The sequence below is a fragment of the Tamandua tetradactyla genome, chromosome 2 (genome assembly GCF_023851605.1).
Source record: "Tamandua tetradactyla isolate mTamTet1 chromosome 2, mTamTet1.pri, whole genome shotgun sequence".
Classification (NCBI taxonomy): Eukaryota; Metazoa; Chordata; class Mammalia; order Pilosa; family Myrmecophagidae; genus Tamandua; species Tamandua tetradactyla.
The window spans coordinates 24,276,061-24,292,975 of record NC_135328.1 but is presented as its reverse complement, the minus strand read 5'-3'; the positions used below and the strand labels follow the sequence as shown (position 1 = coordinate 24,292,975).

General features: G+C 40.2%; 1 protein-coding gene across 4 annotated transcripts in view; it reads right to left on the bottom strand.

The window, feature by feature from the left end:
- Positions 1 to 16,915, bottom strand: part of SLC44A1 (solute carrier family 44 member 1) — a 205,964-nt gene that overhangs the window by 130,582 nt on the left and 58,467 nt on the right. For all 4 annotated transcript variants that reach the window (XM_077140868.1, XM_077140860.1, XM_077140850.1 and 1 more), the window contains exon 2: positions 9,012 to 9,101. In XM_077140868.1, coding sequence (XP_076996983.1) covers positions 9,012 to 9,101 — 90 coding nt within the window. The remainder of the gene's footprint in view (positions 1 to 9,011; positions 9,102 to 16,915) is intronic.

Here is a 16,915-nt window from a genome sequence, read left to right as displayed (position 1 = left end):
CAGCTGCCAATATACAAAGGAGGGACAGTCATAGGATACATTTTTACATTGCCATAGGGAGAAATCAAAACATAAACTGGACCAAATTGGTTCTGAAAACTGCAGGAGAAGCTCCATTGTATTTCAAAGTCTGAGAGTCATTTAACCCCAGAGCTTTGGAAAGCAGCAGTCCTACCCTTTGCAAGGACCTATGCAGTGGCCTTGCTCTCTCTCCATATGCTGGGGTGAGTTGCAACAGTGGGATCCATTGAGGGGACCACCTTTTTCTTGGCTATACACTCTCCATACATCAAGGCAGCACCCAGGATCTCTGCCATCTCTGGGGCATATGCTCAGTCCCTCCAAAACAATGGGGTAGCATCCAGGCTCCCCCCAATCTCTGGTTTATATGCTCCACTCTCTCTGAAACCTGAGGCAGCACAACTCTCCCTGAGCAAAGAACAGAAGGCCCACCCTCAGCTTCCTGGGCAAACTCATCTTCTCCAAGTGCATGGGTGGGTCCACTGTCCTGGCCTGAGGTTTCGTGGCTTCAGACCTTAGCATCCATGGTTCTGCCTTTGAAGTAATTTTTCCTTCAATCTGTCCCTTTTCTGTCCCTTTTAGTTCAGGCTGGCAGTGCTTCCTTTTATACAGATCCCACAGCGATACTGTTGGTTTCTATGTAGCAGGCAGGGATCATAACCATCAGACAATAGGACTTTCCACAAATCCTTTCTGGATAACTCCATCTCCAATCCTTACTTGTCCTGTGTGATGGTTTGAAAGGATGTATGTCCCCTAGAAAAGCCATGTTTTAATCTAAATACTGTATGTTTGAAACTGTAATCAGATCATCTCCCTGAAGATGTGATTTAATCAAGAGTGATTGTTAACAAGCTGGATTAGGTGATGACATGTCTCCACCCATTTGGGTGGATCTTGATAAGTTTCTGGAGTCCAATAAAAGAAGAAACATTTTGGAGAATGGGAGATTTGGAAAGAATAGAGAATGCTGCAGCACCATGAAGCAGAGAATCCATGAGCCAGCGACCTTTGGAGATGAAGAAGGAAAACACCTCCTGGGGAGCTTCATGAAACTGGAAGCCAGGAGAGAAAGCTAGCAGATGATGCCATGTTCACCATGTGCCCTACCAGCTGAGAGAGATAAGCCTTGACTGCATTCGCCATGTGCCTTCTCACTTGAGAGAGAAACCCTGAACTTCATTGGCCTTCTTGAACCAAGGTATCTTTCCCTGGATGGATGCCTTTGATTGGACATTTCTACAGACTGGTTTTAATTGGAACATTTTCTTGCCTTAGAACTGTAAACTAGCAATTTATTAAATTCCCCTTTTTAAAAGCCATTCTGTTTCTGGTTATTTTGCATTCCAGCAGCTAGCAAACTAGAACATCCTGTAATGGATGTCTGGTTAAATCCTTTCATGGGGCACTATTTACTGGGGTCTCACTTTCTGGAAGACCAGAATTTTCCAGACCATCAATTTCTGTTTTCTTTATACTCAAAAGTTCAGTAAAATGTTAAAAGTTCAGCTAAACATCTTTCATTAAATTTGTGACATTTCAGCTATTATTTCTTAAATATTCTCTCTGCCCCTCTCTTTCTTCTCCTCTGAAGCTCCTGCAATGCATATATTGGTACACTTGAGGGTGTCCCCCAGGTTCCTCAGGCTCTGTTCATTTTTCTTTATTCTTTCTTCTTTTTGCTCTCAGATTGGATAATTTCAGTTGTCTTATCTTCAAGTTCACTAATTCTTTCTTCTACCAGCTCCAATCTGCTTCTGAACTCCTCTGGGGATTTTTAATTTTTGTTACTATAGTTTTCAGCTCTTTTTGGTTCCTTTTCATCACTTCCATCTCTATTGTTAGTCTCCTTGTGTTCATCTGTCATTTTCCTAGTTTGCTTTAGTTCTTTGTTCATGTTTTCCTTTAGCCCATTGGGCACATTTAGGAGCATTTTTTTTTTTGAGTCTTTGCTAAAATGTCCCCAGTGTGAGTCTTTGCTAAAATGTCCCCAGTGTGATCCTCCTCATTGAAGGTTATGAATGCTTTTATCTTCTCCTTTGCCTGGGTCATCACTTCCTGCTTTTGTATGTTTTATAATCTTTTGTTGAAACCTAGACTTTTTGATATTTTGGTGTGTTATCACCAAACATTGCAGGGTCTGTTATATGTGTGAGGGCCCTAGGAATTCCCCCAACTATGCAGTTATGAATGTCCCCTCCTCCCTAGGAAACAACTTCTTCATGGTCCCAGGCACTGCACTGTATTGTCTACAGCCAGCAATCCTTTGGCCCAGACAGCACAGCTCAACTGCTCTCCCACAGTACTCTGTAAGAGAGTTTGGTGAGCCACCTTCTACACACAGGGAAAGCTCTGAAGTGGGGTTCCTCAGGCTATCACCAGACAGACTGGGGCAAAAGTACAAGCTCCTACTATGTGCACAAGGCTTATTCTACTCTGTCTGCAACTGGGATGAGGGATCTACATAGGGAGCATGGGCTAGAGCCTGTGAAGGGATATGAATGGGGCCAGCCAGTACACCAAGAGATACCACCACTTTTAAGTAGCCTTTTTCTCAATTAATGCAGTCCTTTAACTGTTTTCTGGAGCTCTGAGAAAGATGTATTGCCAGTTCTTGCTGGCTGGTCATACCTTCTGTAGAAGGATGGAACCATGAACAGTCTCACGCGACCCTCCTGATCTAAATCTCCTAGCATACCATTTTAGGCATATTCTTGAACCCTGAATTAGGAACTCTTTAGTAAGCAAGACCTGCAAGTGGAGGTAAACATTAGGAGGTTTGAGTTCTTTAAGAAGAAGCATCACAGAGGACCAGAAAGGGAGTGGACTTGGGCAGTACAATGGTGGTTCAGTGGCAGAATTCTTGCTTACCATGCCGGAGACCTGGATTTAATTCCTGGTGTCTGTCCATGCCAAAAAGAAAGGGAATGGGCATGGTGTTCATTCACAAATGCCTGGACTCAAATCCTCACTCTACAATTTACCATGTGTGCAACTTTGAGCCATTGACCTGCTTAGAGCCTGTTTCCATGTCAGTCCTAACACAGAGTAATACCATCTATCTACCTCCTCTCCATCTAGCCTAATGATGAGATAACATAGATCTAATCCCTTGCTCAGTGGCTAATACATGGCAGGTGGTCAGTAAACAGTAGCTGTTAGTGGTAAATCTGAATGGGAAATTGAGACTGGAGAGATTGATCATGATAATTGGGGATTAACCAAAAACCCCTTTGGTTCTCCATTTTAGAGTAAAAATTTCTAGGGAGAAAAGAAAAAGAAATATCACCAGTAATTTTGTAATTACACCAAAACATTTTCAGACCACAATTACAATCTTCTTTCACTACCGGTCTAAAAACTATTAGCAAAGCGCTAGCATAATTAAAAAGGTATGTTCTTCTTTTACTTTTACGTTTTACAGGAATTTCCTTCTTGTGTTTGGTAAGTACTTTATGTTGTTCCTTAAACAGTTTCTGATTCCTCTTTCTGACTATTTTTAACATTAGTTGGACATGTGGGTTTTTTATCGTAAGCCACCGCACATCCCTTTGGGATGTACGCAGTGTATAAATTATAAATGTTATATATATATGCTAAAATAGGACACTGACATATTTTCACAGAGGCCACTTAAACTTCTTAGTCACTTCCAGCAGCATTAGCGTAGAGAGGGTGAGAAACTAAAGGAAGGAGAATAGTAAACTAATAAGATAGGAGAAAGCCATGACTGTTATCCAAGAGACTTCTCATTTGGTCCAAATACTGACAATGGGGAACTAGGCCAAACATAATTAAAAATATAATCTTAAAAGTTCTGAAAACTGAAAAAGGAAAGCAATATAGTTTCATGAGCAAAAAATGTAATACACAAAATTGAAATAGAGTGAGAGGAACTTTACAGAATACACTCAATAATTTAATGGCTCCACAGAGAGGGAAAAAGGGTATTTGACAGAAGGAAATCACTTTAATGAGGCACATGATAAGGGGTATGAGGAAAGCTTTTATAAGCATATCACAGGAAGCAATCACTAGAGAAAGAGCAAGTCTATTAGTAAGGAAGAAAACGAGGGCTAAAATCTTAAAATGATTGAGCTATTGAAGTGCTTTCAGAATTGTTATTTTAAGAGGGGGGGGATCCGACAAATAAATCACAAACAGGAGGTGACTGGAATCAAATAAAGGCATACAGGGATGGGGGGTCAAAGGCAAGACTGGGCAGCTAACAAGAACCCATTGCCTAAGCGATAGAAAGACGATTTGCTAAACAAAAGGTGCTCATTCTTTCTTTGCACAATATGGTTTGGTTCTACCAAAGTAAGAGCTTTTGTATAGTTTCATTCACTACTAGTAAAAAAAAAAAAAAAGATATGCTTTTATTACTCAAGCATGTTTGAATTTCAAACCAGAGCCTTTACTAAGACAGAAGGCCTTAGTTTAGTTTTCTGGGTGAGGGGTAGGGGGTGGAAAGAAGTCAACAAACATGGTGGGGGAAGGGAGAGACATGAATATGGCAAAGTGTTTCCAAACAAGATGGGGAATGAAAGAGTATGTGTACAGCCCTTTCTCAGGGATTAATAGGAACATATCCAGATAATGCTTGGGGGTCAATTTGTAATAACTAATTTGCAAAACCTTGGGAGTATCAATCGGCTTCTGCTCTTCCTCCTGTGAGAAGCCTAAGACAAGGAAAGTTTTTGGGAACCAGCAGAGAGGGTAGGATTAGAAGGCCTGAAGTGGTGCTAGAATATATGCAAACAAAATTTTAAATATATATATATAAAACTTCTGCCAACTTGCCAAAGATGTCTGGATTCCTTTAATGTTTAATAGGATACAATGCTCTAAGAAAAAAGAAATTGGAGGGGAAAAAGTAAGAAACATCACTCAGTAAGCATTTATTGAGCACATACAAAAGTAAGGTACAAAGAGTTATAACGCATAAGGTTTATCCTAAGAGAACTGAAGAGAAGAAAATAATGGGGCACAGGGAAGGAAAGATCAGAGGTTCAGGTTCATGAGCACCTCAGGCAATGAAAAGAACACAGATGAAGAATTTGATCTCAACTCTGCCACTAATGCTCCTTAGGATGGAGGCAAGTCATTTGAAATTCTCTGTTTCCTCACCTGTCACGAAATTAATCTCTAAAGCCCCAAATTTTATGATTTTAAGGCAAAGTGGGTACAAATGAAAAATTTTAAGAGTTTTCTGGGCCAGGAGAAATACAAATCCATTTGGTTCATTACAGTGACTGAGAAAAGAAAAAGCATGAGGAGACTGAAAAACAAATGGATCCAACAGAAACTGTACGGCAATTTTTAGCATGCTCTTCTTCCAATTCTATGATCCTGGCCAAAACCAGACCATTAAACAGGTAACAAAATACCGAAGTGCCTCTCTGACTTGGTGCTGCGTGTTCAGCAACAGTTAATGAGGTAGAAACACTGGGCCCTGGGAACCAGACTAATGTTAGGAAATAAAAAGGACCTTGAAAGTAGTCTTAACAGACAACCTATACAAGGAGTCTCCTAAATCCAGCCCCAGTTCAGAACATTGTCCAGAATTCCAGCCTTGCATTTCCAATTGCTTATCTCCACCCATAAGTCCTACTTGCCCAAAACTCATTTTCTCATTTCACATTTCCCCAAACCATTTCTCTTTCCTGCATGACCTCATCCCCATTTGCATCATTATCCATTAGATGGAGCGATAAAGTATGTTGGGAGGGAACTCTTAGGTCCCTCTCCCCATGCTTTTACACCCTCTCTTACTTCTCTCCAGAGGAAAAGAGAATGCTAATCTATTTCATAAGAGTCTCAGACCTTGATGAGACCACACTTGGCTTGCAGAATAAGGTGGTTATGTCTTACAGATCCATGTCCCCAGGGCAGGGCTTTTACGGTTGCTTCTCAATTACAAGGGACAGGAGCATAAAAGGTGGGTCTACCTCTTGAGGCCTTGCCTTCTTCCACTTCTCTCCTGGGTTCAGATCTGTCATTTTTAAATCTTGGTCTAGTTATCTGTGCCTCTGTTTCCTGATCTGTAAAATGGGGATGGTGATGATAGTAGTAACTACTTCACTGAGTAGCTGTGAGAATTAAATGAGCTTCTATACGTCACCTGCCTGGAAGCAAGGCCATCTGGCCTCCTCTCTTTCCTGCCTTTTTGGGGTTCGCTGATCCTCCCATCTCTTCTCTTCCCTTATTCTCTTTCTGTTCTTCCCATAACACATACCTATCTCCTCTTCCTGAGACAAACTAAGTACCATCTTGCCATACTAGATGTGGTAGGGCAAAACTTTGGCCCACTTAGCCAAAGCTTCATTCCACAATTCATTTTAGCCTAAGGGTGCTTTATTGGGGGTATCAGCCGCTGCTTGGTTGCTAGTAAAGCGGGTTCTCTGTTATTCATCCTGTCCTTGTTCCCTTGTGTGAACAGAAACCGCACATGGGAACCTAGGAGGAGCTGGGTAGGACTTGAGCTGAAAAATCCTACCCTCCACCCTTAACACAGAAACCTCTTAGTCATTCTTGATCTGTCTCCCAATTTCCTCAACATTAATGATACACAAATATTATTGATCCTACCTCTGCATTCTCTCTTCTCCTCTCCTTTACCACTACCATCGTGCAAGTTTCTTACCTCTCACCCTGTCTACGACATTAGCCTCCAGAGTGGTCTCTCTGCCTGAAATCCTAACCCCCTTCCATGCCATCTTTAATGCTGGCTGCCAGGGCATCTTTCTAAATCCAGTCATCACTCCTTGCTCAAAACTCTTCTTTTTTATCAGTCCCTACAACAGTGGAGCTCAACCCCAGCTGAACCTGAGAGTCACAGAGTTTAAATCAGAATCTCAGAGGTGGGGCCAAAGCTCAAGGACTTTGTAAAAGATCCCAGGTGGTTCTAATACGCACCCTGAGTTTACAGCCACTTGCTTACTACCCTAATGGAAAACAGACATTTATAAGGGCAATGCTATATGTCATTTTTTAGATCAGGGAAAGCAGATATCCAGTAAATTCAAAATAGTGATGAAAGCTCAAGTATGGAAGACAGCAGCTCTCAAGAAGGCTAGTAGCAATCTACTTTGAAAAGTACCTTAACATCTAGACAATTTAAGCATGGAGTAAACTTGAGACTCAGGGAATAAACGAACAAAAGCAAGAGGCACAAATATTTATGAAGAGATAAGCAGGTATAAATAAAAAGATTTAGTGGTGAAAATGAGTGGAAAATGACAAGAATTTGAAATATTTAATAGAGCATAGATATCAAGGGGCCAGCACAGAACTGCAAGTGAGAACAGAAGAATAAAGAGATGGTTTGAATATTAGGCTGCAAGACGATTGAGATATAAGCTGTAAAAGCAGCAGGCAGCTGTGACCAAGAGTTGAAAAGAATGTAGCCAGGAACCACTTTCTATTCTATCTTCGTCACTTACAAACAGCAGCATATTCTTTCACAAGCTAATATTTAACCTCACTATGCCTTGTTGGTGAGCTGGGAATAAAACATGCCTTGCAGGGTAATTGGGAGAATTGAATGAGATGAATACACATGTGACTAAGTACACATATGAAAGCTGCAAGCACAGATTACTGCTTGACAAATATTAGTTGGGTGTTTCTCTTAAAAGTACTAAAGAATGTAATTCAAAGGGGAAAATCTTCTAAAAACCATCCAAAACAAATACTCAAAAGACAAAGTCACTTAAAACTACTTTGGGGGTGCACAGTGGTGGGCAACAGAACTTGGAGATTTCTTCAATTTCTGCATGGCAAAATTTGATGATTTCACAACTCCCTGGAGGTAATCCATTAAAAGAATCATTCCAAAACAAATAACAATGATGCTGTGCCTGTATTTAAAGGCACACACTGTGGGTCTTAATTACCATGGCACTAAAATCAACATTATATTAATTACCACTGCATTAAAACGTTTCAGTAAACAAATCACCCTTTACTCTCAAGTCACTTCCGATCAGCCTATTAGCAATAATGACTGCCCTTTCCAGAGCTATTTCAGCACAGAAAATCAAAAGCACCTCGGGTGGCAGGGTGCATGTTTATTTAAACATAATTCTGAAAGGTCAGTTGCTTTTTTCATAGGGTTAAATTCAGGAGGGAAAAAAGGTTGTGGACTAACTCTGTTGGTGAAGGACCTTTCCCCACTCAGCATGCATATTTGTGCATGCTGCAATTCCACTGCCAGTCCATTAAAGTGAGTAGACTCTTTCTTTCTTTCTTTCTTTTTTTTTTTAAGAGTAAACAGGCAGAAAATTTATTGAGAATGGATGTGAGAGAACAGGTAAGCATTCTTGCAAGAAAGAGGTGAGAGGTGAGAGGCCTTGGCAATGTGGGGCAATCTGCTTTTATAGATGAGCTTCACTTGACCGCATTCCCCTTCCTTGTTTGAGGCTCTTTCTTCTACCCTCCTTTCTCTCTAGAGCGGTGCCTGGTGGTACACAGTGCATTTGGGTGGGTGGGTTGGTTGGCTCCACCCTTCTCCGTAGATGATTCACTCAGATGGGGGTCCTTTGGCCACCAGGTGCAGTTTACTGTTGTTCTTCTCAGAGATATCTTTCTCCTTGAGGTCTGATCATTTCTGGGAATTTGCCCTTTGTTGATTCAGCCATTGCCCTAATTCTAACCCTACCTCATATCCCCCTCAGAGATTTCTAGCTCCTTTAATCTTAAGGAAATTTGGGTCTATGGTCTGTCTTCTGTAGCTGCTTCAAGCTGTCAGTAGAGTTGCAGGCACTACTTGTGGGAGCATAGAAGTCTCTGGCTATGCTTTGATGGTGGCTGGCTGAGCATAGGGAACAGAGGCACAGTCTCTGGTAAGGAGAAGTTTGCTGTGAAAGGCTTCTAATCAGTTCAGATTGTTCAGAAAGAAGCTCCTGGCTCCTGCCAGATTTGATCTAGGTTCCTAGCCATGCCGTGCGAAAGAAGTCAAGGGCCCAGCACCTGTGGGGTGTCCTTACCATTCCAATGCAGAAGAGGACGAAGAGCAGCAGCCATGGGATATCTGTGCAGCTACGGTCCTCCAGGGGCTTCCATTCTCGTTTGGAGCTCTAGTTGAAAATACGAAGTAAGAGAGAATGGTAGAGAGTAAGTTCAATTAATTGTTGGGAGTGCATAAACACACAATGTATGCTTAGATCCCTTCTTTACTATAAGTTTTTATTTATTTTTTTTACATGGGCAGGCACTGGGAATTGAACCCGGGTCTCCAGCATGGCAGGCAAGAATTCTGCCACTGAGCCACCATTGTAGTGCCCACTAGGGAAGTTTTTATGGACCTTCAAGACCCAACCCAAAGGGCACCTTTTCTCTGCAGTGTTTACCCTCCCTTCCTCAGCCAACACCCCACAGACCATGCCCATCCCACCCCCATCCTTCCTGGACAGGCAGGGTGCTGCTTTCAATATTTTCTTGGTGTCTCTAATAGAGTATTTTTATGTGTTAACCTGCATCCTCCAGCAGCTCTTGAACTTATCTCATTTTCCAGCATCAGCATGATGTCTGAGGGTTCATGATTGTACTCAGTAAATGATATTTAAAATGAAAAACAAAAGAACAAACTCTTCCAACTTCCATCTTAGTGGTACCTTTTTCTTTGTATGTCCAGATGCTAGACTTAAAAATTTAGGGCATGTTTTCTATATGGTCTCTTTTAGAAAGGAAGCCCAGTAATATGGATTCCTCTTTAGAGGCAGATTCTTCTATGGCAAATAAAATTCAGTTTCAAGGAAAACCACTTAAAACACTATAAAGATCTGGGTAACTCGAACCACCATCCCTGAATTTCCATTCTGTTCCTAGAAAGTGTTATTAAGAGTTTCTAGATCAAGCACAGATTGCCTAATGAACAAGAGACATTCTAAAAGTTAATTTGCAAACTATCCACTGGATTTCTGAATGCATTTTTTTTTCTTACAGCAATGGTCCTAGGTTCTCAGGTCAGTTCACAAAGTCTTTATTTTCCAGAATGTAGCTGAATAATACTAGAGTTTTCTAATTAACATAAAGCCCTGGGTTTTAAACCCTCCCTGGAAAGGGTAAGTAGGGAAGGGAGAGAGAAGGCAGATGATGGACAACTTTCACAGCTTTTGGGTAGCTTTGGGAAAGGTTTCCAACAAAGAGGTTGCCCCCACTTTGGTTGCCAAGACAAGATACAGGAAGCAATCTGGGTAAGGCTTGTCAGTGGGATGAGGGCACAGGCAGAAGAGAGCCACAGAGAATGGAGGCCTAGTAATAAGTATTATTAGTATTTAGAGGGCCAGAGTGGGAGCTAGTTCTCAACCAAGTTTACCTCATTTTCCCTCCCACTAAAACAATGGTTTCTAGCCAAGTGCTCTTTGATGACCTGATGGGCATTATGGATTCTTTATTTGGAAGGTGAGTATATGTACCCATACTTTACATAAAAGTTTAAGGGATCCAGGGACCCCAGGCTAAGAAACTCAACTTTAAAATGTCTATCAACACTGAGAACAGACTGAGCTACAACCACTTCTTCCTGACTCCAAAGTGTGAGCCAGACAAATGCCTTTTTCCTTGCTAATGCCTTACACTTGTTTAATTGTTACAACTCCCACAACAACAAACCACCACCCTAGATAGCTGCTCCCACACACACACCCACACAAGCAAACAAAAGAGCACTCATTAGTCCTGGGAAAAAGCCTGGCCCCAAGATCCTAACCAGCCTTAAAAGTCAAAAGCAAGTTTTTCCGAGGAATGCAGCCCTGTGGCATAAGGGATAAAGGACATGTCTTTCACTGGCTCTGTCATTAGCTAACTACATGACTTTAGATAAATCGTTTCATCTCTCTGGGTAGTGAGAAAGAGTTAGACTAGATCTCTTAGGGTCTCCTGAAAAATAAAAAACACAACTCTAAGAGTCTATTATCAGAAATGAAGTTTTGTGGAGATATTTATTATGATGAGAAAAATTTACAAAATCAGTTGACGTTATTCCCTGGCTTACTCAATGCCTATGCTTGTGGTCTTTGTTTTGGAAGACAGTTGCTCACAGTATGAATGAAGAATGTTTCTTTGTAATAAATAATTTCAGCCTTGAATAATACACATCACAGTAAAATTATTTACAAACAGAATTTGGAAACCTCTTTGAAATCCATTATATTTACTCTATGGCAACTTACAAAGCAAAGGCTACTTTGAAATATTATATTTGTTTGTCTTAGCAAACAGTATCTATGGAGGGGAGGACCTTAGGTTGACTGAGCAAATCTTTATGCATAATTTTTTTTTTAGTATTTTCATCTCAAACCAAAACCCAGTTTGGTAATGCTTAAATTTTTCATCTGTAACATAAAGGAAGAGGGATTCCACTCTTGACCAAAGAAACACAAAGATTTGACATCTCAACCATTCAATTCTGTGCCAGATATATGGAAAACCTCTGACTGGGGATGGGGAAGAGAAGTGGGGAGGGATGGGCTTGCAAGGAAAAGCTAGTGCTAGAACCTAAAGCAGAGTGGAAGAGCTCACAGGAGAAAGGCAGGCTTCCACGGGAGGGTCTGTGCTGAATCAGGAAGGCTAGCTGAGATAACCAAGGGATGGGGGCAGCGACCCTGACTTTGGGTAGAAGACACAACAAAGCCAAGGTCACACAAAGACACTTCCTCTGAAAAAAGCAAATCCTCCAAGACAGAGTCCTAGACTTCTGGCTTCAGTAAGTAAAGTACTTAGTTGTGTGACCTTGAGCAAGTTACTTGTCTTATATAACCTTTATCGTTTATCTTTAAAGTGGGAATAATACTAGTGCTTTTACTTCCCGGGGCTGCTCTGAGGATTAAATGTGAGCATCTGTCACATGGTAAGCACTAATGCTTGGTGACTATTATTTTTATCAATACTCAATTTTTTATTAATCCTCTCTCTATTCTTAAAACACTCCTTCACTAGGTGGGCCTTTTTATTAAAAGGGATAAAAGAATATTAAATTTTCCTCTCATACCAATTTTGACAGAATGGTGACATATTTCATTTTAGCTACCATTCTTAATGCTATCAGCTATTAATTATTATTAATGAGGCACTATAACAAAGATTTACACACATTATGTCCTCTACCTTCAACGTAGCTATCTGTTACAGGTGTCATCCCTGCTTCATAGGTGAGGAAAGTGAAGCTCAGAAGTTAAATCATCAGCCCACAGTTTCACAACCATGCAAACAGGAACCAGAGTCTGTGACTCCAAAGCCAAGTCCTGTGAGATTATGATTCATTTGAACTAGTCGGTAAATGGTACAAACCTCTATTAGTTTCTCCTCACACTGCAAAATTTGGGAGCCAGCCCAATAACTGAAAGCCCGAAAGGTACAGAAAAAGAGAGTGAGACGTGTTATGAGCCATGAAATTGCTCAAGTGAGTCGGGAAACCCAACAGTTGAATAATTTTAATGATTCTTTAACAGATGTAACCAAGTGGCAACTGAATTTAATGCTTTCTGTTGCTTCCAATGAAAATCCACATAGACCACAGACCTGGCGAAAGTAAATTGTTTTGCAAAAGCACTTTCTAAATGCAATTTTATCCCTTTTTCTGAGTCTACATGAGATTAATACAGGTTGTTGATGGATATTAAGTCCCTTCTCCTTTACAAATCTTAAAATTTAGGAACTAAATAGGGCCAAAATGTAAAAAGCGTACAGTCCAAACTCATAATGGAAGTGATTAAGACCCAGTGAAGGGAAAAGGGACTTGCCCGAGGTTACATATTTACTCTATCCATGATCTCATTCAATCCTCAAAACAATTCTCTTAATTATTACTTGCTCTACTTTTTTTATTTTGTGAAAAGAGGAAACTGAGAACCAGAGAAAATAAGTAAAAAAGCTATCTTGAATCTAACTACTCAAACTCTAGCAGAGACATGGAAACCACAAGAAAGAGTTAAATGGAAATGCTAAATTTTTTTTTTTAAGTTTTTTTAAATATGGTAACAGATGAAGAATGCCTTTGATAAGCTCATCAGGAGATTCAACAGAGCCAAGAAAACAATCTGTAAATTTAAAGATAGGTCAACAGAAATTACCCAGACTGAAACACAGAAAAAAATAAAGTGAGAAAATAAAGTGAAAATTAAAAACAGAACAGAGCATCCAAGAGCCATGGACAACAGCAAATGATCTAACATATGTGTAATTGGAATCCCAAAAGAAGAAGAGAGAAAGGGACAGAAGAAATTTTTGAAGAAATAATGACTGAGAATTTTCTAAAAATAATAAAGGGAACAAAGCACAGATCCAAGAATCTCAGAAAACCCCAAGCAGGACACACACACACACACACACACACACACACACACACACACACACACACACACACACACACACACACACACACACACATCCCTACACTTATTATATTCAAAGTATTGAATACCAAACAATAAAGAGATGATTTCCAAGGCAGCCAGGGAAGGCTGGGTGAGACACATTTTGGGTAGAGAAAAGATTATAGCAGACTTCTTGTCAAACCGTGCAAAGCAGAAGACAACAGAGTGATATCTCCAAGTGCTGAAAGAAAGAAACTTGTCAACCTAAAATCCTACACCCAGAGAAAATGTCTCTCAAAAATGAAGACCTGTTCAGACAAACAAAACCTGAGAGAATTTATTATCAGCAAATCTGAGCTACGAGAAATGTTAAAGTACCACACATAAATTTAGATGTATGTTAAAAAATGGACATTTCAAAGGCTTGAAATTTTTCATAAAAAAGACATTTAAAAAAGTAAGGATGTTAAAAAAAATGACATTATATGGTCTTTTGCACTTGCACAATGCTAATAATCCAGAAGGCAAATTACAATTTTATTTTATTTTTTGCAAGGGCGGGCAGGCATCGGGAATTGAACCCAGGTCTCCAGCATGGCAGGTGAGAATTCTGCCACTGAGCCACCGTCACACCACCCAGAATTACAATTTTTAGTACTAGTCCTAGACCCATAAGAAATGATTCGAAGTCAGACCACAGCTGGCATTAACCTTTTATTCGTATTATAATCATTTCCGTAAATGTAAGGAGGAACAATGTTTAACAGCCTCACGTTCGTTCCTGCATTTTGCATAGCACAGATAAGCCCCAGTCTCTCTTCTAAAAGTCATAGCACAGGTCAGACTCTGCATTCACCATGAGTCTTAACTGCTAAACCTAAGGCCTCCCAATGACTCTGAGATGTCCTAGATTTTAGGAAACAAACCTGTAGAAAATTTTAACCGAAATTTCCATGTTATTAGGAATGAAGATACAGTTGGAGATTAAATGTTTCTGTAGTTACTAGTTTCAGCAAGAGGTATGTTATGACCAGTTAGGTCAAATCCAGTGTCCTTGAAGGGCAAAAGCAGTTAGCAGGGCAGGCAGGATGGGCTACAGCCAAGGGATGAGTCAGGTAGGAACAAGTCTGGCAGATAAGAATCTAAATTCACAGAAACAGGCAGAGCAGGATGGATTAGGAAGATAGCATTAAAAAAAAGATCCGTGGGTAATAGCAACAATCCAGAATTAAGACAAAAAGAGTCAACCAAGTCTCAAAGAGGGAGGCAGGTAAGGTCCAAAATCCAGGAAATCAGAAGACTCCAAGGTACTATCTTATCTTAGGGCAAGGATTGAAAGCTCCCTGCCCTTTTTTATACTCTGTGCTTACTTATTATCTGTTTGAGTTTCTCCTAATTAAAATAAAGCTTCACCCAAGATTCTATAATGATGCAACAACCCTATTGCCCAATGCTGTGAGTTGTTCCTTTAGATACCAGGCTTTTGTAGACAGGGTTTGAAAATAATAGAAAATGTACTATAAAAATGCTGCGGCCAATTATATTAAGTTACTTGACTTTCCGACAATACTCAGCATTTCAGGGGTTCCTCAAATAAATATTGAGCACCACACGAAGTACTTGGGGTTAAAAGGCAGGTAAGATAGCCTATCCTCACTGAGCTCTGGTTTAGTGGAGAGAGCCAAAGTGCTATGGTATTATGAGCAATGCCAAAATAGAGGTGTGTAAAAAAAAAAGTACTGCAGAAATAGGGATAAGGGAACTACTAAGCAAATATTCGTGAGATCTGCTGAAATTACCTCTTAAACTTTTGCAGCTTATATTCTGAGACAAACATTGAAGCAATCCTTTGGTACCTAAAATAGAATGTGTTCTGTGCCTCAAAACATACTAAAAATTCTTACCAGCCATGACAGTGACTGTCAAATAAGAATTATTTTACACAGAAATGTTCAGTGACGAATAAACAGAACATTAGGTTAGCTAAAAAACAAGAACCAAAACAAAAACAAAAACAAAAACAAAACAGGCATTTCTCACTAAGCCATTAAGATTTCTTTATTTACTAAAGATCTTGTGTCTCCCATTAGGAAGGGGTCTTTCACTCTTGGAAATGAAGGGAACTTCTTCCTTTTCTGGCACAATCAGTGCAGGGCTATCTTTACGAAGCTGCTACAATAATTTAACGCATGTGTCATAAGCAAGATCCTCACTAACACTGAGTAAGTATTGTCTAGACATAGAGCTAGAGTTCCGGCAACTTGAAATTTCTGATGGGCTAGTAGATAAAATTCCATGGGAGTAAACCAGAGAACCCCATTCAAAAGCAGGACCTAGAGTCATGCAACCAGGTGAATGAATTTTAAAGACTGTATGTTGAATGAAATGTCAGGAACAAAAAGACAAATATTATCATGCCTCACTCATATGGACTAACTGTAATCCAAAAACTCAGTGAACTGAAGTCGAGAGCATGGGTTATCAGGTTGGGGCCTATTGTAAAGGGTCTTACAGCTGTCACATATATTCAGGAGTTGTAACTTATTTCTAAATTCTGAGATACTGAGCTGTTTACCTATAACCTGTTCGTTCCCAAAAACTTCAGGAATTTATGTGACACCTGAGACTCAGAGTTAGAGCTCTGAAGCTGTGAAAGTCAACACTATCCCATAGAGGAAACTGTTTAAAAAGTTGAAAAAGTGGTCAGACTTTGACTAGAGATATGAAGGCAGTTGATCTGGATAAGACTAGAGCAGATCAGATATACAGGGTAAAGGATGATATCATCCATATTTTAAAACTTCAGCTTCTGTGTGAGATCAAAGGGAAAGATGTTTATTTGGTGCAAAATTTATATTTTTGGGTAGTGCATTTCCTAATTTAACTTGAACGGTCAGTTTAATTGAACACCATAAGTATGTGGCATCTTATATAGGGCATGAGATTTTGTTGGTTTGTCCAGGTTAGTGTGATGCCCTCATATATCTCAGAGTAATATGGGCAGTGAATAAAGAAGTACTTGTAAAGTCCCCTTGGGGACTGGGGAGAATGGAGAAACTTCCCTATTTGGATCATTTCTGATATTCTTGCAAGAAGAGGGGACAGCCAAATCAATAGGCTGAGCCCTCGATCTTGGGGTTGGACCCTATGAAACTCACTGCCCCCCACCCCCCATGTGGGGCATGACTCCCAGGGGTGAAAATCTCCCTGGCAACATGGGATAGAACTCCCAGGATGAGCTGGGATCCAGCATCCTGGGATTAAAAAAGCCTTCTTGACCAAAAGGGGGAAGAGAGAAATGAGAAAAAATAAAGTTCCAGTGCTGAGAGATTTCAAACAGAGTGGAGAGGTTACCCTGAAGTTATTCTTATGCATGATATAGATATCTATTTTTAGTTTATGGTGTATAGGAATGGCTTGAGGAAAGTGCCTGAAACTGTAGAGCTCTGTGTTCCAGTAGCCTTGATTCCTGAAGATGACTGTATAATGATATAACTTTCACAATGTGACTATGTGATTGTGAAAAACTTGTGTCTGAGGCTCCTTTTATCCAGGGTATGGACTGATGAGTAGAA